At 36.2% G+C, this 23,998-nt stretch overlaps 1 protein-coding gene across 1 annotated transcript; it reads right to left on the bottom strand.

The window, feature by feature from the left end:
* Positions 1–10,503: 10,503 nt before the first annotated feature.
* LOC108981769 (cyclic nucleotide-gated ion channel 1-like) lies at positions 10,504–22,410 on the bottom strand. The gene is made up of 8 exons (XM_035686592.1): positions 22,284–22,410; positions 21,962–22,081; positions 21,159–21,573; positions 14,208–14,507; positions 13,813–14,108; positions 12,683–12,794; positions 11,525–11,908; positions 10,504–11,031 (listed from the first exon to the last, which is right to left on the bottom strand). Exons 2-8 carry the CDS (start codon positions 22,000–22,002, stop codon positions 10,564–10,566), a joined length of 2,016 nt encoding a protein of 671 aa, XP_035542485.1. The 5' UTR covers positions 22,003–22,081; positions 22,284–22,410; the 3' UTR covers positions 10,504–10,563.
* Between the last annotated feature and the right edge of the window lie 1,588 nt (positions 22,411–23,998).

Raw genomic sequence — 23,998 nt, 5'->3', positions numbered from 1 at the left:
GAAAGAAGCTCCCGACATTGTGTTTCTTTAGGAAACCAGGTTACAAGTGCGTGATTTTGACTCTTGTAAGTTTAAGGTTAAATTTAGTAACTGTTTGGCAGTGAGTAGTGAGGGAAGGAGTGGTGGTATTGCGATGTTGTGGGGAAGCGATGTTCATTTAATGATTCTGAATTACTAAAAATTCCATATTGATGCATGTGTTATGGTGGATGGTGTTAGTACAGATAAGTTCTTTCTTATGGGGGTTTATGGTCATCCAGAGCATAGTCTTAGACACAGGATATGGCACTTGATTCGTTCCTTATGTAGACGGGATGATGAGGCATGGTTGGTGTCTGGAAATTTTAATGAAATCCTCTATCAGCATGAGAAGTAGGGAGGCAGAGATAGGCTTGAAAGACAGATGTTGGATTTTCAAAAGGTTGTTAATGATTGTTTATTGAGGGATATTTGTATTAGTGGTCCTAAAATATACCTGGTGTAATGGTAGGGAGTCTAGCTCGAGTATCAGTGTACAACTGGATATATTTTTTGGGAATCCACAATGGTGGACTCGATTTGCACAAGCGAGAGTCATACATGAAGGGGCTGCTTACTCGGATCATATACCCATTTGGTTGCACTCAGAAGTAGCTGTTGTGGTAAGGAGAAGGGAGAAGATGTTTGAGTTTGAAGCCATGTGGTTAGGAGAGAAAGGTTGTGATAACAATGTGGAAGATACATGGAGGTGGGGCACTAACTGCAACTCTATGGATGATTTGATGAAAAAGATCTCAAATTGTGGCCAAGGCTTCAAGCTTGGAATCACACTAGTTTTGGCCATGTGTAGAAGAAACTAAAAAAAGCTAAGCTTCGATTAAGGCAATTGCAAGAAAGTGACCCAATGAGTTTAAGAAAGGCTGAACAACAAGCCATCAGGGACGATATTCAGAAGTGGCTAGAGTGGGATGAAGTCATGTGGAGGCAGAGGTCTAAGGCACTTTGGCTTAGGGAGGGGGACCAGAACTCGAAGTTTTTCCATACAAAGGCTTCTCATAGAAGGAAGAAGAATTTTAATGGAAAATTGCAAAATGATGATGGAGAATGGCAGGAAGGGGAGTTGAGGGATGGTTTGATCACTAAGTATTTTTAGAAGCTGTTTACAACTGTAGATCAGAGAGGCCCCATGGAATTTTTGGAAGGCTGAATCCAAAAGGAATACAAAAGCTGAAGTTCAGGAGGCTCTGAAGCAAATGGATCCAACCAAAGCCCTAGGACCTGATGGTATGGCTCCATTGTTTTTCCAAAAGTATTGGCATCTTGTTGGTAATTATGTTACTCATGCTGTTTTAGATGCTTTAAATACTGGGTCTTTTCCATCTTCTTTAAACCATACTTTTATAACATTAATTCCAAAGAAGAAGAACCCAGTGAAAGTAGCAGATTTTAGACCCATTAGTCTGTGCAATGTGGTCTACAAATTGATTTCGAAAGTGATAGCCAATAGAATGAAGACGTTTTTGCCTAGCCTTATCTGGGATTCACAATGTGCTTTTGTGCCTGGTCACTTAATTACTGATAATGTGCTTATGGCTTATGAGTTAATCCACTATCTGAAAAGGAAAATGAAGGGTATCTGAAAAGGAAAAGGAAGGGTAAGGAAAGCTATATGTCCCTTAAACTTGATATAAGTAAATCCTACGACCGAGTTGAGTGGGATTTCTTAGAGAAGGTGATGGGTACCATGGGTTTTGACAACAAATTGGTTAACTTGATTATGTGTTGTGTTAAAACTGCTATTTTTTCAGTGCTAGTGAATGGGAAACCAAAAGGCAATATAGTTCCAAGTACAGGCTTAAGACAAGGGGACCCCTTGTCCCCTTATCTGTACTGAAGGGCTCATTTCTTTACTAAAAGCTGCTGCTCTAGACCATGATATTCCTGGGATCAAAATATGTAGAGGTGCTCCTTTCATAAACCACTTACTGTTTGCTGATGATTCAGTAATATTCTGTAAAGTAGATGTGGGGGAAAATAGGAAGATTCAAGCCTTATTGGAGAGATATGAGCTGGCCTCGGGTCAAAAAAATTAGTAAGAAAAAAATAGCCATGGTTTTTTCAGGCAATGTCTCTCTTGTAAGAAAGAATGAGTTAATGCAGTTATGGGGAATTCAAGGGGTTCAACAATATGAAAAGTACCTAGGATTACCTCTTGCTATTGGAAGATCAAAATCCAAGGTTTTTTCTGATATCAAGCAAAGAGTATGGAAAAAATTGCAGTGCTGGAAGGAGCAGTTATTATCACAATGGGGGAGAGAAATTCTAATTAAAGCAGTTGCCATGTCCATTCCAACCTACTCAATGAGTTGCTTTCTGTTACCTGCTGGCTTTTGTACTGAGTTGGAGGCAATGATGGCTAAATTTTGGTGGGGTCAGAGGAACGAAGAGAGGAAGATACATTGGCTAAGTTGGCAAAAAATGTGTGATTCGAAAGGGAAGGGAGGTCTGGGTTTTAAATCTCTACATGCTTTTAATTTGGCTTTGTTAGCCAAACAAAGTTGGCGCATCTTGAAAGAAACAAATTCTTTGTTGCATAAAATTTACAAAGCTAGATATTTCCCTAATGGTCCTTTGTTAGAAGCTGGACTAGGAAGAAACCCATCTTTTGCATGGCGAGGCATTTTGAAAGCTAAGGAGTTATTGAAGCACGGCTGTGTATGGAAGATTGGGGATGGGAAGACTGCAGAGTTGTGAAAAGACCCCTGGATAATTGGCCACCAATGATTGATGCAGGAACATATCATTCTCAGAGTTGATTTCCAAGAAGCTTCCGTGGCTACTTTGATAGATACTCAAACTGGAGGGTCGAATCTGGCACAATTAAGGGCTCTATTCAATCCAAACATAGTTGCAGACATTTTGAAGGTGCCTCTCTACCTTAGTGAACAACCAGATCAGTGGATTTGGTCTCAAGAGCGGAGTGGAAAGTTTAGTGTAAGAAGCTATTACATGCTGGTTATAGAGAGGAAACATGGTACTACAAGGGAATGTTCAAACTCAAACCAGCAGAGGAAACTCTAGAAGGCCTTGTGGAAAATGAAAGTCCCAAATAAAATTAAAATATTCGGTTGGAGGACATGTAAATAGGGATTACCTTCAAAACAGAACTTGTACAAGAGACATGTCTTAACAGATGTTTCCTGTTGTTTCTGCAGGGAAGGGGTCGAAAACCTTGCACATGCCATATTCTACAGTCAGTCTATCTTTCCTACATGGAATTCTTATTTGCCTGTAACGCAATCTTTGGGCAAAAATATGACTGTTATGCAGGTTGCTATGAAGGTAGTTGAGCAAGGTAAGGAAGGGGAGTTAGCCTTAATGTTTTGTCTTGCTTGGGGTTTCTGGTGGAGGAGGAACCCGATGGTGCACGAGCAGAAGAATGTAGCGGTGAAGCAGGTCATTGACAATGCATTATATGTGTTCAATTCCTTTAAGGACATACGTTTGCTTCCGCGGCCTATGATTCGAGTTTTTTATGACTGGAAGCGCCTCCCATAGATTGGTTAAAAGTCAATGTTGATGGTGCTATTTTCGGGAATAGTCACAAAGCTGGTGTGGGTTTGGTGCCTCGAAATGATAAGGGTGAAGTTCTCTAGGCAGCTACCAAGATTGAAGAGGAAGGGATTAATGTGGAAGCTATTGAACTACTAGCTATATTTCAAGTCTTACAACTATGTGCGGGTATTGGGAATTAACAAGTTAGTAGTGGAGTAAGATTGTTGGATGGCAGTGCAAGTGTTGAATGCAGAAGTTGAAGTTGCAGCTATGCTGGAGGCTTTGGTACTTGAAGTTAGGAAGCTTCAGGCTTTATATACCGAATGCCAAATACAACATGTTTATAGAGAAGGAAATGGGGTAGCCCACAAGTTTGCTCGTTATGCATGGAATGTTCAGAGTATCACAATGTGGTTTGATTGTTTTTCAGACTTTCTTTCTCAAGCCATTTGGCTTGATAAATGTATGTAAACTCTATTCTATTAATGAAATGTTTGTACCCTATAAAAATAAAAAATAAAAAATAAAATAAAATAAAATAAAATAAAAATTTGCTGCTCCAATACATCTCCCCCATATTAATCACACATCACAAAAGAAGGAAAAACTGAATCCATATCAACAAATTTTTCATTGAAAGTCTAACTTTTTACTCTGATATTTCATGTCTTCAATGGTTAGGTCTTCAAAGAAAACAATATCTCTCTACTTCTCTAAATCTTCTTCTTAATCGGATCCCACAATCTGTAATCAAATTCTTCATGTGCATAATCCCAAAATATGCACTTCTTGGATTTGCTATCAAGCTTGGACCTCTCACCTTTATGAACACGAACAAAAATCCTGCAAGTGAAAATCCTTAAATGCTAAAAAGAAATCTATTTCCCCGTCAAAACCCTTTAGGGAATGTCATCAACCAAAGGAACTAAAGGAGAAAGGTTGACCAAGTCAACTGCTATCCTCATTGCCTCACCCCAAAAGAAATTAAGCAATCTTGCATGAGAGTGCATAGATCTTATTCTTTCACAAGTTGTTCTCTTCATTCTCTCTGCTGCACCATTATGTTATGGTGTCTTAGGAACTGTTTCCTCAAGCCTGATGACATGGCTTCTATAATACTCTTCAAATGGTCCTCCTTACTCACCATCATTATCTACCCAAACACATTTTAAATATCGTCTAGTTTTCCTTTCAACTTTCACATGTAAGACCTTGAACACATCTAGCACTTGGTCTTTAGTAATTTTCAGTAGAAAAGCACACTTTTCTAAAGTGATCATCAATCAATGTAACATACTAAAGTACATTGTTGACATCGTGTTTTACACAACTTTGGGCCAGGCTCCGACAACTCAGGTTTTCAGAAATGGGCCTACAAAATATGCGGAGGAAGACAACTAGGTGAGAGAGGCCTTAGAGCCGGGGAGTCTCTAATGCCAAAGTTAGTAAATTCTCTTGGAAGTTTGTAAATAAGTAAAAGAGTCTAAAAATCATATATGAGCTTTCTCGTATCTAGGACTTGCTATTTATACCACAAGTCTGGAGGGACAGATTGTGTCTGTCCCGATGGAGTCTGTGTCATTCTCACTGTTCCCTGTGTCATAGTTCTTTAATGCGGCGTGGCTCTACGACGGCTTCATTAATGTGGCCTGTAGATCGGGTAGTGGTGCCATTAATGCGGCTTGATTTTCATATCCTTGGTGGTCTGTCCGTATCCTTTTGTCAAAAGATCGAGGGTTCCCCGTACATTATGCCCACTACGTAGGCGAGCACTCGAGAGCTAGACACTACTCGACGGGCCTCCAGATCAAAGGGTCTCATCCCCTGCAGCACGCTCTCTCCTTCTGCTGCCCAGAGGAGCCTACCCTTGGGCCAGTTTGGAGACTTTGTTCGTCCTTGGTTGGGCCTTCAGTTCTAAGACCCGCTAGGTCTGAGGGGGGGAGGGAAAATCCCCTTACAGACATCGCCAAGAATTTTGGCATTAATTGTTTAAACATCTGTAACAAGTCAAGAATACCACCCTTTTTATATGGAGAAAATTTCTAGAAAGAAATTCTTCGTTGCTTTTCTATAAGACTAAGTACAGGGCGTTAGTTGCGTACCTTTCATATTGGATGGAAACTACTTCTTTGCAAGAATCTGAAGTCCCTTCTCACTAATGTGACCAAGCCTCTTTATGACATAGGTTAGCGGGGATTTCATTCTCAGCAGCAATAACATCTCCATTGATCAACCTTGCATATGTCTTGTAAAGAGTATTGATCTTCTTTCCCTTGGCTAGAATAAGAGAAACCTTACTAGGTTTCCACTTTCCTTTTTCAAGGTGATTATGGTATTCATCATCTAATTTTCCAATTGAATTCAAATTAAAGCGCATATCAGGAACATGTCTTTGAGAAGAAACTTGCACCCAATGCTGGTTTCCAACTGCACATCTCTTATGCCCACATTTGACACTTCGCATACTTTCCCATCCTAACCTAACCAAAGTTACCACAAGAATAGGAAGAGCATGGGGTAATATGAAAAGAAGTTGTTACCCAATTACCCAAATAGAACATGAGCATATTAAATTTCTGTGTCGGGTAATATGAAAAGAAGTTGAGATATTAGAATGAGCATCATTGTAAACAATGAACAAATCTGTATCAGATGCAACTATTGTAGTTTCATTTTCTTCTTTCTGCTCTTCACCTCTTTCTTTTAGCTATTCATTTTAAACTTTCTGCACTTTCTGCATATGTCCAAGCTTACCATAATGAAAATATTTTATCCATTTTCTTGAAGTGGACCTTCCTCTTAACCTATCACGATTGTTATCACCATGGATTTTTCTTCTTTTACACCTCCCTTTTTTTTTCTATCACAAGTACCTCTGAATTAGAAGAAATTCCATGCTCGTTTGTTCTTGCCCTTTGATTGAACAGGGTTGTCTTTCACCATACTCATAGTCATCACACCATTGGGAGCTAAATTATTGAGAGACAACCAAAGTTTCACAACTCTATAGTAAGGAACTCAACAAAATTAAAGCTTGAACTTCATCATCCAAGACAAGTTTCATGGTAGACAACTCATTCAACAATTCTTAAAAATTATTCAGATGCTTTGCAACACTTTGTCCATCCTTGTGCTTTAAATTCACAAGTCTTCTTATCATAAAGACTTTGTTTTATGCAATCTTTATCTCATAAAGAATTTATAATTTCATCCAAAGACTATAAGCATTTATTTCTTTGCCTACATGATCGAAGACACTTTGAATAACCCATTGCATGATATGATTAACAGCTTTCTTATTCAATTTCTTCCATTCATCATAAGTTTTCATTTCTAGTTTAACACCAACCAAATCAATAGGTTCAAATAACTCTTTGCAATACACTACATCCTCTATCCTTGTCTTCCAAATTGAGTAATTGGAATAAGTGAGTTTAATCATGCCACCAAGTAAATCCTCTATTTAATCCATACAGATAATTAGCAAAATAATCAACCAAGCTCTGGTACCTAGGGTGAACAGAAAAAACACAGCGGAATATTTTTTACCTTTTTTTCTTTTTCTTTTTCTTTTTCTTTTCTCTCTCTCTCTCTTCCTCTTTCTCTCCACACCACACACATGAGACAACCTTCTTTTAAGACAAAAACCCTATTATTCAAAAATTACTAAAATGCAACACAAGTGGCCAAATGGATTTTCCCCACAAGGAGGAACCCACCCAATAAATATCATGTATAAAAGAGTATAAAGTATAAATTCATACACCACAATCCTCTCGAGGGCTCCCTTGAGTAGAGGTTACCCTACCTGCTACATGCAGGTCTGAATTATTTTTTCTTTCATTCCAATCGTTCCTTTTGTGTGTGCAAGCTATGGATGGAAATCTAGAGAAGATGTATGAGTGACTGTCGTAAACAGAAAAGGAAGAGGATGTTTTGGTGGTCGATGAAGCATCTCTAGATGGTGCTCTGGATAGAGGTGGAAGATGTTTTTTGTTGAAACTTCACACTATTAAACAATTCAACAAGGAAGCGTTCAAGAGTACGATGAGGAAACTATGGCATCCTGGTAAGCCGATCTCTATTAGGGATGTAAATGCAAACTTATTCATCACTGCATTTGATGATCCTTGGGATAAAGAACGTGTTAAACGGAGTCCTTGGGCGTTTGATAAACACTTGGTGTTAACAAGTGATGTAGAAGGGCTTCAACAAGTACATCAAGTGTCATTCTCAGAGGCACTCTTCTGGGTTTGTATCCATGATCTTCCAATTATGGCTAAGAACTGGAAGATGGGGCATATTATTGGTAAGGAATTAGGGAGGGTGGTGGAGGTGGAATTGGAGAAAAATGAATTAGCCTGGGGAGAAGTCATGCGTATTAGAGTTGGTTTGAATGTGACGAAGCCATTGTTGCGTGGTAAAAAGATTTTTGTGGGATCATCTAATCCTATCTAGATTCGTTTCTCCTATGAATGCCTCCCAAATTTCTACTATGTATGTGGTACTCTTGTACATAGTCATAAGAATTGCAGTCAAGGGAAGCCAACGATGGAGCAGTTATCAGTTTCTGCATTTCTATATGGACCCTGGCTACGTTCAGGTAACTTTGGTGATTATGGGAGTCCTGTGCGTGATAGGCAATCTCAGCAGAAAGATAGCAATATTCTTGCAGGTCATGAGAAAGTTCAGATCACCGACGACTTTCCAATACATCTGAATATGGTAGTTAATGTAGATAACGTTTGTGAGGAGGATGTTGGGGCGCATATTTTGGTTAATTTTCAAAATTGTGATAATGATCCTAAATTTCCGTTACAGAGGAGCAGTAAGGTGGAGCATATCTCGGGCCAACAGTTGTGTTGCAAGATTCCAAGAGATAAATTGGGAGACTTACCTAGTGATGGTCACACTTCTCTCAGTATGGATAATGATCAATAGAGGGATAATTTTGTCATTTCTACTAGGGAGACTTTTGTAAAAGAAACTAGCAGGAAGGATATGCAGGCAAAATCAGAGGGATCCAATAACACAACTCTCTCATGTAAATGGAAAAGGGTTTTAAGGCCTCAGGTTCATATCATAATTCTATATCAATCAATGATCAAGGGGGATCTAAAAGGGCTCTTCGTTCAGATTCTGCTGTGGAAGTGGCTAGAGATTCTAATAGACTGAAACATAAAGCAAAAACTCATGGGGAGAGTGAGGACAACAACCAACAGTTATTGGTGGAGGCTGGTACACAGCCCCGCCGAGATCAATGAAGGTCTTAACCTGGAATACTCGAGGGCTTAGGAACCCTCATGGTATTCGTGCTCTTTCTGATCTTATCAAAAGAGTATATCCGAATGCTTTGTTCTTGCAAGAGATAAAACTTAATGTTGCAAAGATGGAATTATGTAGAGTTCGCTTAAGGTTTAATTGTTGTCTAACAGTTGAAGCTATGGGTAAAAGTGAGAGGCTAGCATTGCTATGGAAAAAGGAAGTTCATTTATCTATACTTAGTTTCTCAGCTTCTCACATTGATGCTAAGGCATCTGTTGGGTATAAAATAAACAACCAAGAATTAAATCCTATGATAAGGCCAAGTAGCAATAAGGCAATTAAGTTGATTCAATCATGTAAAAGGAAATGATTTCACAAGGCAAGTATGACTCAATTACTCAAAGGAAGGAAACCTCTATAAAGGAAGAGAATCTCCTCATATTCAAGAAGACTACATTACGCACAGAGACTCGAAAAAATATTCTCTCTTCAGGATGATGACATTTTCTTCAACATCCAAAATTTCTAAAATCCTCCAGTGTATTAGAGAAATGTGAGGCAATGAGATATTGTACAACCATTCAACATAGTGGATTTCACCCTCAAACAACTTGTGGATGTAGGCTTTTAAGTTGAACCACATAAATCTTTTTGTCTATCTCTTTATTTATATTTTATGTATTTATTTACCGTTTATTCTTATGAATGAAGGTTCAAGTGCTGGTTCAACATCCAAACCACCATCGTGGGACTTTTTAACTACATCATCGTGGCCCAAATCACCTCTGTGGGCTGGGGATGACTCTTTCCTCATGTTCTAGCCTGTTTTGCAAATTTAAGTTGTAACAGATTAGATGAAAATATTGAATATTTGATATTGAAAAGTGTTTTGCATTTGAATGATGTTTGGGAATGAAATTGTGAGAAATTTTGAGACGAGACTCATCTCATTTTTCAAGCATGGTCAACTATTTTCGGCAAATAATGTTTTTGTCAAATATTTTGGTCAACTATTTCTGGCGATATTATCGCGTAACAGGGATACTATTTCTAGCTAATATCTCATTATTTGCGGCAAAACAAATCGCCAAAATAATGTATTATTTACGACTATTTTTTATTTTGCTGCAAAATATATAGCATTTAAGACAAGACTAAAGCGATGACAAGAAAAAGTCGCAGAAAATATGTATTTTGGCGGGTTTGCCAGAAAAAATTAGTATTCTTGTAGTGCTATTGGTAATTGAGAGTGACCATGCAGTGTTTTGACGGTGCGAGTCTATGTTAACAACTATATAAATATTTTCCATCTATGTCATGAACAACTATATTATATATATAATTAATTGGATAATGGTGCAAAGTATAAAAATACATTTCCAATAATTTGAGGGTGCGAATCTACTTTTTCCTTTCTCAAATTCATGATAATGTGCAGCAATATAATTAGCGATTTTATTTATTTTTACGCAAATATTTATTTATGGTTTCCTACTCTTTTAACAACTCAATATTAAGATCAAGCGACTAGCAAGTTAATTAACTACTCAAAAAATGAGTACAGTATTTAATCCACAATATAATACAAGCCGGCCTCTTGAACAAACTATATATTGTCTTTCAACAAAGAGCATTAATAGCATCTGATAACACTAGATTAATTATTAAGTGGTATATATATATTGTTATCTAAACTTGGGGAGCTGTCGGTGGTGGCGGCATTAGCCAAATACATGGGCAGAATAGGTAACCTCATTCAAGTGCTTAATGAGGATGCAAGATGGCATTGCGGCGCCATGCTGCTTGGATGGATGAAGCTGCAAAATGTTTCAACTGTTTCGAGTCAGACTGGGTGATGTGGCGGAACTTACTAAATCTCCACCAGTATTGAGATATCATATCCTTGAGGTCGCCAACCATAAGACAAAAAGCTTCTACTTTTGTATGACATTTGAGTGTCATTGTCGATAAGGGAAGGTCGGATAGTTCGGGGGTTTCCAGCACCCATTCTACAAGATTTCTTCCGAATATGTCACCTTTCTTAAGACAGTCAGTTTTATCGTCATGATTACTTGTATACATCCACACAATTCCTTTCACCACAAAGATCATCGCATCTAGTGGTTCTCCCTCTCGAACAATGTAGCTATTTTGATTGTACTGCACTTGCTTGAGAAACTTACAAGTGATCTCATACAACAATTCTTCACTTTCATTTTTGAATATTGGCATCTGTATGTTCACAAACAATCGACAAGATTAATTAACAATGAGCATGATATTTATATATATATATATATATATGTATATATATACACACACACATACCAACTTCTACGAGATGGACATTGGTGCATCATGTACTCTTTTCGAAGCAAACAGGTCAATGCGAAAAAATAGATCATGCAAAATCTAGTGACCATACTTATCATCTTTGATTGATGTGACATATTTTTAAGTGATTTTGTTAGTAAATTATTTAAATGAAAAACCATTAAAATATGACATAACAATAATTAGTGTGATTGAGGATCATGAATAATGTCAAATAAATGTCGTTATAAAAATGACATTTCTCTAAATGTAAGTCTTAAGTAAATAACTAAACCACTACGTCGATCCATCATCTTACTATCCATTCAATTAACTGAAAAATAACTAAAATTTCAGGCCACTTGAATGATTTGTTTGGTCAAGCATAAAAGGAAGGGGGATCGAAACTCACCGTCCTTAGCAGGGGCAAGCAGAGATGGAGTTTAATCAATCTTCCAAGTGGTGTGGGAAGATGAGGGAATGGATTCTCTGTATCAATATCTTTCTTTTGATCTTCGAGTATTAATGGTGTCACATAGCTCTTGATTATGTGTTTTAGCTGGTAAGAGAGTCCGATTGTGCTTATCCAAGACTCGATGCTACGTAATTTAGTTCTAATGGTCTTTGCCTTATCCTCCTCATCCGTATCTGTCAAGTAGTACCGCTTATATGTCTCCAACTTGAGCTTAGAATTAGAGTTCTCCAACCGCTTAGATATCTTATCATGCTGCTTAGATTTCTTCGATCGGTTAAAAATCTCCTTCAACTCATTAGATGCTTCCCACTGCATGTACACCTGTCACATCATAATTATATATAATGTTGATCAGTTTCTAAGATTTCTACTCATTATAAGTTACATCTAACAGTTATCAATTGTCACACTATATTCATATATATAAGATTAGATTTCTACTGATCATAAATTTTCACATTATTATATTAATTCTTAGACTAGCCATATTTTAGTTAATAATAGCCAAAGATAGAGATTAATTTATTGTTGCTACATGTTTAAAATTCAAATTTACAAGACTATCATGATCGTACATGATGATATATATATACCTTTAAATGAGTTCGAGAAAATTTCATCCAATTTAATTTGGAGGAAATTAACGTTGTTCTTGATATTAGTACAAGATTTTCCTCCAAATTGGAATATTGTAAAGAATCCCCCAACCTAATTAATTATATACAAACATACAAATTATATAACAAAAATAATATATATATATATATATCATCCATAAACCATATATCCTTGCCTAACACGTTGTACGTACTTTGTCAAACCACGTGTCCCAAAGATCCAATATGGGAATTTAATCACTCAATTTATACCTTCACATGATGTGATCAGACTCTTTTAATTATTGACCTAATATAGAATATTCAATTAAATGAGTGAGAATTCAAATTTAAGGACCTCTACACATATATGTTTATAAAAATTCAAACATGATATTCATATATATTATATATAGACATGACATAATTATATATGGAAATAATAAGAGGCCCTGCTTTAAAAAAAATAAAAAAAAAATTGATGATGATCAGTATCAACCTGCAAATTTCCGATGAAGTATAAAAACAGAAGCAAGCCAAAGACCGAGATTAAAACTGTGAAGCAGTTTTCCCAGTAATCAGAACTTGTTTCAAGGTTTTGACCAAGTGAACTGCAAGATTTGAAACGGCTATGTATGAGTTAATAATTATAGAAAATATTAATATATATATATGCTCAAAATAAACAAGCAAAATTTAAAGTGATCACCTTAATTAAAACATACAAATTAAAAGCCGTTTATTTATGTGACTGCATGGACATATGAGATCTAATTTAGAGATGCATGCAGGGTGAAAACAATTTTCTTTCATGATTTAGCATTCTGTACAAGATAAGTATACTTGATTTTCATGCACTTTGATTTTTTGTTTGTGTATCTATTTTCATCTAAATTAATAATAACTTATTTTGACTCCATAGTCCATTCTTTTTATCTTGGAGCAATCATGTAAAGCTTCTTATTCGGGGCCTATATATAATAATAACAACAAGATCAACAACATTATATAAATATATTTATATATATATATTCTCTTATTTCGTTTACTTTTTTCAATCTTTTCTTCTGATAGCCAGTCCAAATATTAAATTTGATATCATGCTGTACTTTATAGATCATAAGTGCGGGATAGATAGCCAGCCAAGAAGTACTAGACATGATTTGGCCCTGTCCTAGCTGATCAATATGCAGAATGAATAGACTAAGCACAAGAAAATATGGCAATGGAAATTACCGACTAGCTAGCGAGGAATTATTTTTAAAAGAAACAATTTATAACGTCTTTTTACCTTCAAATTATTATCTGGACTGTTGAAATGAATATATATATATATATATATATATATATATATATTGAATAGATTGTTGAAATGAATATTGAGGTAGCTGAATTATTACTTTGACATTTAATATATATTATATTTGATTACATTGTAAAATGGGTACGTAAGAAACTTTAAAGGAACAAAATGCATGCATGTATGATTATATATATACAATGTACGTGTTATGAAACAAGCTGATAGCATGATAGATGCATGGTTCTTGATCAGATGACATGTCACATAATTAAACAAATATTTTGAAATATCTCAAAAAGAAAAAATTGTAACGTTTACGAAGTTACCTCAAATTTCGCAGGCCCCACCAAAAACAAAACATGGTCTTTCGTGGAAAATCCATGGACGCCAGTATACCAGATTGACGGGCATCTTGGAATATCCCAAAATCAAAGCTGAGAGTTGTATTTGTTTTTTTTTCTAAAGAGCAATAATCATTTAAAATTGTGTGATTTCCAAAACCAGCATCACAGTTGAAAGAAGTCTCGATACATCCAATATCTGTCTGATGCGGCTCACAGGCCACGTGCCAGCACGTGGTCTCTCGTTCGATGGAGAAGAAGTACCAAAAAGCACCCAGTACCTGAAGATCAAAGATATATACCACTAATATTTCAGCAATTAATTATAAATTAGTAGAGATAATAATAAATGATGAATTAATATTATTAAACATACGTACATGACTGGCAACGAGATACAGAAAGAGATTGAATCCACCTTTCATCACTATAAAACCTTTGGGTGGGATATTCTTCATCATATTCTTGTACCCTTCTGCGTTCACTGCTTTAACAGTACTAGTACTAGTAGTTGAGGGGATACTTTTGGGTAGGATGATAGTCTCGTTGACTTTCCTCCACAATCTGTAGATACGGAGAATTCTTGGCACATATTGCGAAAGAACAACTACATTTAGGAATCTCCTTATGTTCCGAAATTTTGAACCGCTCATTTCAGAAAACATAAGTGGCACTAGAACCTGTTGTTCATAAATATAAAAATTAAGGTACGTACGTAAGATCTACTAGCTATATATTGAGGAGGACGTACTTGTTTATGCAAAAGTAATGAACTCTATAAGATCTAAATACGTAAGTTTCCACAATCTCTTTATAAAACAATTGATTTTACTAGGATTGTTTATTCGGGATGGAATTTTTTCTGATTCGGTCCGAAATCTGAAAAACTAGATTCCGGTTTCGGATTTGGATCCAAATTTGGGTTTTGCAACCCAGCACCCGATTTTTTTTTTTTTTTCCTTTCAGTTAATCACCGTGAGCTACTGATTGAGACCATAAGTTTGATCTCTCAAAAGGTTCACAAGAAAAGGAACTAGGACAGCTGCAAGTACAGCCAAAAGAGAGCAAGCCAATCAATTAGCTCATAATAAACTCTCTCTCTCCGTAAAATGCTCTGGCGATTTTTACTTGGGAGTATTTGTTCTTTTTCAACATACAAGTTTTACTTTCCTGTATTTCCCTATTGTGGGCATTCTCTCTTTTTGTAATGGCAAAAGATTTATTACTCAGCTTGACAAGTTACAATTGTCTACAATAGAATCTGAGGAAATCATGGTTGCCAAACCATTTCTTGAGTTTATTTCTGGCACAGTTTATGTTAGACATATTAGCTCCAATAAATCTGTTACAGCTATTACCTAATTGTTGTTGTAATTATCTAGTGAATCACCGTAGAATTCATAAGTATTCTGTTAGTATTCTGTAGTTATCTAGTTCTGTTAGTAGATGTTTAAATATTTGAATTCTTGTATCTATCTAGATAATGTAATTTAAACTACTCTATACTCATCTATATATATGAATACACTCGAGCAACTAGTAATTGATTGAGCCAGACTTCATTTCTTTTATATTTCTAACTTGCTATCAGAGAATTAAATTACTTACGCAACTCGATCCTATATGGCCTCATCCAATCCCTCTTTTGTTATCTCAAACATTACCTCTTTGGTTTCTGTCAAACTAGATGGAACTGATTATTTGAATTGGATTACTCAATTCATTCCTGTGCTTAGAAGCCATGACTTACTAAGCATTGTTGATGGGTCATAAATCTGTCCCTCTCAATATCTTCTTGATTCCACTGGGAAATCTACTTCTGATCTCAACCCAAATTACTTGGTTTGGCAGAAGAAATATCAATTTATTTTGGCTTGGTTAAATGCCACTCTCAGTGAGAAGATCCTCTCCATAGTCTATGGGTTGACAACATCCAAAATGGTATGGAATACATTGGCTAGCAAATTTGCTCCTCAGTCCAGATCTCGCTTTTCCCACCTCAAAAGATAGCTCCAAACATTGCAACAAGGCACTAAAACCTGCTCTGATTACTTTATCCTTGCCAAAAACTGGTTTGACCAACTCACAACAGCAGGTAAATCTGTTGATGAGGAAGACTTGATCTCCTATGTCATCGGGGGTCTTAATTCCCTTTATCATCCTTTCATCACATCTCCTAATTTTGCAACTCGAGACAAACCAATTTCATTTGAGGATTTTCAAACTGAATTGCTTAATTATGAGCAATTACTTGAATCTCAAAACAAGATCCTTCCCAGTGATGGCAGTCAGTTTGCTTTCTTCACAAACAAACCAAAGTTTAACCATGGCAAGAAATCCAAATACCCCACCCAGCAAGGGAAGCCTTCCAACTATAATCAACCTCCTGCCAATTCAAACACTAGCAACTTCTCCCTTAAGCCACAATCATCCAGCAGCACCTTCACCTCCACCAAATTCCCACGATGCCAAATATGTGGCAAAACAACCACCAAGTCCTTGATTGCTATCACAAGATGGACTTTACTTACCAAGGTCGACAACCACCAGCTCAGTTGGCAGCCCACACTCATGGCACACAAGAAGTTGAGCAGCCTTGGTATCTTGACAGTGGTGCCAACAACCACATTGCTTCTGAATTGGACAACTTGACCCTACAACAACAGCCTTATCAGGGCAAAGATCAGGTCATAGTGGGCAATGGAGGAGGCCTGCTCATCACCAACACTGGTTCTTCTATGCTTCTTAACTCCAAAAACAAGTTTCTTTTACACAATATCTTACATTGCCCGAATGCATCTTCTAATCTTTTATCCATCCAGAAATTTTGCAATGACAATAACTGTTACTTTGAGCTCACATCATCTCATTTCTTTGTGAAGGACCTACAGACCAAGGAAACACTTCTTCAAGGGCAGAGTGAAGTTGGACTATATCCCATGTATCTCAAGAAGTTGAAACTCAAGTAATCTAATCCAAAACCTGCTCATATTTCCTCTTTCACTGCATTACAAGGTGTCAAAGCTCCAATTAATATTTGGCATTCTAGATTAGCTCATGCCTCTAAGTCCACAGTTGCTAGGGTCATTCGAGAAGCTTTGCTTCCTATTTATGGACCTGTAAAACAGAATAATCTGGGTGAATCCTGTCAAGTTGCTAAGAGTCACAAATTTCCCTTTCCCGAGTCCAATAGCAGATGCACACATCCTCTTGAGTTAATACACTCAGATGTTTGGATCTCTCCAGTTGATTCTGTACGTGGATGTAAACTCTATGTTATATTTATTGATGATTTTTCCAGATTTACCTGGTTGTTTCCTTTGCAATTCAAATCTGATGTATTCTCTTGTTTTCTTAAGTTTAAACAACTTGTTGAAACTCAATTTTCTAGAAAAATCAAACAAATTATGACTGACAATGGTGGAGAATACCTCTCTACCAATGGAATTTTACATAAGCTCACTTGTCCTCATACTTCTGAGCAAAATGGGATTTCTGAGAGAAAACATAGGCATATCACTGAGACAGGTTTATCACTCTTAGCTCAGTCCCATCTTCCATCATGTTACTGGGTTAATGCTTTTCTCACTGCCATATATGTCATCAATAGGCTTCCTACACCTATCCTTAGCAATCAGTCACCATTCTTCACCTTATTTAACAAACCACTAGATTACTCATACCTAAAGACATTTGGTTGTGCATGTTACCCTTTGCTTATACCTTATAACACCCACAGATTAGCCTTTAGAAGCACCAAGTGTGTTTTTCTCAGGTATAGCTCAAATCAGAAGGGATATTGATGCTTGGATTTAAATTCTCAGAAAGTCTACATCTCCAGACATGTCCTCTTTGATGAATTGAATTTTCCTACTTCTAATACAAGGGCTCCAGCTGCTGCTTCCTCACCCTTGCAGGATATTTTTCCCTCCTCTGTCAATGCCTCACAATCAGGTTCTTTCTCTAATCCCTTATCTCTTAATTCAGTTTCTTCTTTTCCTATTATTACACCTCCTACATTCACTGTCACAACCTCTTCCCTTGATACGTCACCTTATCTATCTCACCTAAGCCCATTTTTCCCAATGAAACAAGCCCACCTGAGTCTATTTTTCTCAATGATACAAGCCCACCTGCTCCACATAATACTCCCATCTTAGAAACACAACTTGCTTCTTCTCCACTTGCTCTTCATAATGATCTTATCTCTGAAACCCCACCTGATTCCTCCTCACCTGATCTTCAACTTCCTTCACCTAATTCCACTCCTCTCACCACCATAAATTTGCATGCCTCCTCCTCCATTCAAATCATTACACAATCCATGACCAACTCCTCCAAACCTAAACAACTTCCAGACTACCATCTCTACTACTCCACCAAATATCCTCTCCAAGCTCTCTCTACCATCAACTTACCTTCTGAACCCCAAACCTATAAGGAAGTAGTGAAGAACCAGCATTGGCTTGATGCTATGCAGGCTTAATATAATGCCCTCATAGCCAACAAAACTTGGACTTTATGTCCACAACCTTGCCATAAGAAAGTTGTTAGGAATAAGTGGGTGTTTAAGCTCAAACAAAAATCAAATGGGAGTATTGATCATTACAAGGCCAGATTAGTGGCTAAAGGATTCGATCAAATTGATGGGGTGGACTTTAATGAGGCATTTAGCCCTATTATTAAACCAGCCACAATTTGATTGGTACTAAAATTAGTTGTTCATCATGACTAGTTTATCAAACAATTTGACATCTCCAATGCCTTTTTACATGGTTTTCTTGAAGAGGAAGTTTACGTGGAACAACCTAAAGGGTTTGAGGATCCTCATCTCTCTGATTATGTGTGCAGATTACATAAGTCCATCTATGGACTCAAACAAGCTCCTAGAGCTTGGTTTTTGAGACTGTCACAAGCCTTACTTGCTCTCGAGTTCAATGGCTCCATGGTTGATACATCGCTTTTTACATTCCATTTGAACAACATTTCTGTTTATGCTTATTTATGTTAATGACATAATAATTGCAAGTAATTCATCTTCTTCCATTGATCATCTTATTACTCACCTTAGTGATGAGTTTGCTGTCAAAGACCTTGGTCCCCTCTCTTATTTTTTGGAAATTCAGGTCACAAAAACATCAAAAGGTCTCCATCTCAATCAAGGAAAGTATGCTACTGATCTATTGAATCGCACAAGGATGGCTGGTGCTAAACCAACTTCCACACCTTGCACCTCAGGTTCCAAACTTTCCAAATTTTCAAGGGATCCACTCAATGATCCTACTGAATATAGAATTTTGGTGGGAGCTTTACAATATCTCACACTTATCAGACCTGACCTATCCTTCAGTGTGAACCAACTGTGCCAATTCTTACATTGCCCAACCACTGAGCATCTAGTAGTGGCTAAGAGAGTGTTGCGGTATCTAAAGGGCACCTTACAGTTTGGTCTCAACTTCAGCAAGGGCTTCTTGCAACTTAATGGTTTTTGTGATTCTAATTGGGTAGGGTCTCCTAATGACAGAAGTCCAGATCTGGCTATTGTATATATCTTGGCCCCTGCCTTATTTCTTGGTCAGCAAAGAAGCAACCCTTTGTAGCAAGATCAAGCACAGAAGCAGAATACAGGTCTATGGCATTCACTGTGGTTGAACTCTATTAGCTTCGCATGCTCTTTAAGGAGCTGTAAATACCACTAACTAGTGCTCCCTGTCTATGGTTAGATAATCTTGGTGCTTTGGCTCTATCTTCTAATCTCGTATTTCATGCTCGTACCAAACATATTGAGGTCGATTATCATTTTTTCAGAGAGAAGATATTTAACAAAGACATACAAGCGGGTTACATCTCGACAACAGCTCAACCTTCAGACATTTTTACAAAGGGTCTCACTTTAGCTAGATTTTTGCTCCTTTGTGACAAGTTGATGGTTCAAGATCTTCCCATCACCTTGAAGGGGGATGTTAGACATATTAGCTCCGATAAATCTGTTACAGCTGTTACCTAGTTGTTGTTATAGTTATCTAGTGAATCACTGCAAATTTCATAAGTATTATGTAGTTATCTAGTTATCTAGTTCTATTAGTAGATGTTTAAATATTTGAAATCTTGTATCTATCTAGATAATGTAATTTAAACTCTCTGTACTCATCTATATATATGAATACACTCGACCAACTGGTAATTGATTGAGCCAAACTTCATTTCTTTTATATTTCTAATTGTTTACAGAGACTGCAGATAAAGCTCGTGCTCTTCGACATGGCCCAAGGTCTGAATCAGTAGCTGATTGGTTTCCAGATTTGTTGACCTTTCTTAATTCAAATTTCTTAATTCAAACACAATTACTATTTTCCCTGAGATTGTATTTTTTTTTTCGGCATTGGAAAACATATATCATGAAGCAGGGGAAGCAAAGCAAAGAATAAAGGCATTCTGGAAGGTTTTATGCAGAGGAAAAAAAAAGGATTCAACTCGGAACCGAAACTCGGGTTGGGTCTGACCAGAGCTAACCTGGTCCGGGTATACCCGGTTTCCAGGCCGGAACCCAGATGAACAGTCCAAGATTTTAGCATTAAAAAATATAAAAATAATAACAATGTTTTTAATATTGTTCAACATACAAACAAATCATATTCAACTTCTCACATTCAAATAACATGAACTTCTGACATCTTATATATTATATTACCTTGTCTAGTGTTTTGGTGGTGTTCTATTAATTGAAAATTTAATATACTATGATAGGACAGAGTTTTTGGGAGGAAGTTTTTCTTCCAACTAACCCATTTAGAATATGAGTAATTCTACATACAACCGTGAAGTACGTAAACGCCGTGTAATCACTTTGAAAAATAGTGGAATCTATTATTAAAAAATTAATTCTTTTTCATATGAATCTCATGTTTTATTCACTTTTTTCAAAGCGATTATGCGTAGATTGCATAATTCACAGTTGCAAATATCTTCTAGGTTATAATATTGATATGTATCTCTTGAGCATATGAGAAACAAGCACTTGTTTTTTAATAAAATTTCCTCCAACATAATTGGAAGGAAAACCCTATTCATTATGTTTTTAGCAATTTTTTAGTTTTCTTTTCTAATATATAATTTTTTTATACATTATATTCTTATGTTCTTTTAAAAATATTGGTTTATGTTTTGAGTTGTTTTTTAATTTCTATACTTTCTAGTTTCTTTATTCTAATTTTGGCGTGTTTTTTTAATTTTTTTTAAGTTATATTTTTTTATTAATTTTATACATTTAATAATTAGTAATATTATCGTTTGGATTATAAAATTAGAATCAGAAAAGTTTGTCATGGTACCTGAGGAACTGGAAGAATGGCGAGAATGTTAATTACGTAGTCTGAACTCATCATGTAATCCCTGCGTGCAACCAAATTCCCAAAAGCAACCAAATCCAGGAACGATCGCACACAAATAGCAGTGATTTCCAAAGTGGTATCTATAGTAATGCATTTGGTAGCCTCGTTGATGACAGGAAGATAAAAGAACAAAGGGTCCACTGCTACTGTAACTACGCACAACACTAAAAACATCACATCCCAATGGAAGTACTGGAACCACCACGGCATTTTTGAGATGATTTCCTTCATTTTTGAAATAATTTTTATCATCAAAGGGTAATTGACGGCCTGCCCAATTGCCATTTTTATTGTCGTCTTTTTATCTGAACCAGTACCATCATTCTTGGGAGCTTGCCGCTCAATATCCACGTCGCTGACCAGCAAAATATATGTATATGTGAAATGATAGTTGAAGTCTTGAGTATGTAAACATCGTATAATCATTTTGAAAAAAGTGAATAAATACAGAATTTACATAAAAAAAAAATAATTTTTTAATAATAAACCTCATTTTTCCAAGAGACTCTTATTCAAACCACATGAATAGCACTCTTTTCTAAAGTGACTATACAGTACTTGCATACTCTATAATTATATGTAACATTACTCATATACACACGAAAATATTTTAACCACATGAAAAGTATTTACTAAATCATGGGTAGAAAAGTATTTACAAATTTTTGTCTTTCATGTCAAAAGATAACAGTAGGATAAATAGCATTTTTAAGATTGAAGAAGAAGAAGAAGAAGATGCTCACTTTACCCGCCCGCTTCCTTGAGAATTCCAACGACGACTCATAACTAAAGCTTACAAAGTCCCAATCTTTCAACACCGCGAACTTCTCTTAGTATCCAGAAATTCCGGATTTGGTGCACTTCTAGAAAATGGAAAACATATGAACGCTGTCATATAATATGCAGCCCAGAAGCAAAAAAAAATAAAAGACTTAATAATATAAAAACTCGTGTAGTACTTATAAAGAACTTCATGGATGGTAATAGCCAGAGAGATCGATGCATAATTAAAAAAAAAAAAGTAACTACATCCAACAATTTGTATTTATAAAGTAGAAAATGAACCTGCACATAAAGTTGGAGCGATCGAGGAAACAAGAAGAGGATTTAGATTAAAGCATGAATAAGTGACAGAAAGTGCCTTAGATGCTGCATCAAATTACGAGTGAGCTGCAATATTGAAGATGCAGAAGCTGTGGTGAACAATAGTGATCATGTCTTAATTATGTTCTGATATATATATATATATATATATATATATATATATACATATATATATAAATATTATAAAATACATAATAGTGAAAAGTCAACGTCGGCCAGCTAAACGTGTTACTGTAACAAAGGGAAAAATCAAAGTTACCGGCCACCTTCAAGAAAGAATATTAGATCAACCACGCGAATAAATTTTTTGCAGACTTATTGACCAAAAACTTGGTCAAACTATGATCAAGTGGCCGCAAAAGGCCGTATATGTTGTAGCATGTATCATTTCATTAATATAGGAAAATGATAGTATGACTATTAAATATGTCCACTTATATTTTTATTTATTTACTTATTTATGATTAAGAAAGAATTTATATATATTTTTATTTTTTTCTTATTTTGATTTTGGCATGTTTGTTATTTTAACTTATGTTTTTCTATTTTTTTCTAATTTTATACATTTAATTAGTAATATTGCTTGGATCATAAAATTAGAAGCTGTGATAATACCTAGGGGATTGGAAGAATGCCGAGAATGTTAATTACGTAGTCTGACCTGAGTAACAATAGTCACCATTGTCGGGAGCTCCAAACAACAACGGATCGAGGCCTAAATCGTCTCAACGGATTGAGAATGATTCTTTTTCCCCTTCTGGTCTATTGTACGATTTTTCATTCATCAACATTATGCATAGTAATAGCCAAACATGCAAAATTTGAGGGAAAAAAAACTTCATCCAACAATGCGGATTTATAGATCAGTAGAAAATGAACTTATAGTTAAAGTTGGAGCGAGGAAACAAGACGAGGATTTAGATTAAAGAAATGAGTGACAGGAAGTGCCTTAATTAGATGCTGCATGCATCCACTTCGGAATGAGCTGCATGCAAGATTGAAGATGGATGCAGAAGCTAGCAAGTGATGAACAATAATGGTACTCATAAGTCTTTATCTTCTGACAAATATATAGATAAGAGCGAGCGAATAGCATTGGCGCCATTAGTCTGTTTTATCCCCGTACTCGAGTCTTTCTTTAGCATATATTGTGGTTCGTAACAACCCATAAAAACTTAACTACTCCCAAGTCAACCCAGCCAGCTAAACGTGTTACTGTAACATGGGAAAAGTCAAACTTGGGGACTTTCCCAGCAAATCAAAATGATTGAAAAAGGCAATTTGCTAATTAATATACAGAACTGGGTAAAATTTTTAATTCGCAAAGTTGACGAAAATGTGAGATTCCATGTGATGTGACACAGTGACAGCTAGCACAACCAGTACTGATTTTCTTTTAGTAATAAGATTATACTAAAATATTAAGTGTTAATTTGTTGACCAAGGAGTTCGTACACAAGATTATATATAGCATTATCTATGAACTTTCGTTATAAGCAAATAAATTGTGAAGCTACACATAGGGGTGAAGATGCACATTCGAGTACATTTAGGGGGTTATGAGGGTCTTTTCCTTTTCCAATGTAGAAGCATGGAAAACCCAGTGTGAATGGAGATGGTGAGATACTTGCTAGTTCCTATCCACGGAGATCGAAGATATATTATATGAATCCTTT

Source organism: Juglans regia, chromosome 16 (genome assembly GCF_001411555.2).
Source record: "Juglans regia cultivar Chandler chromosome 16, Walnut 2.0, whole genome shotgun sequence".
In the NCBI taxonomy this organism is placed as follows: Eukaryota; Viridiplantae; Streptophyta; class Magnoliopsida; order Fagales; family Juglandaceae; genus Juglans; species Juglans regia.
The sequence above is the reverse complement of the archived record's forward strand: the minus strand, read 5'-3'. Positions and strand labels throughout refer to the sequence as shown.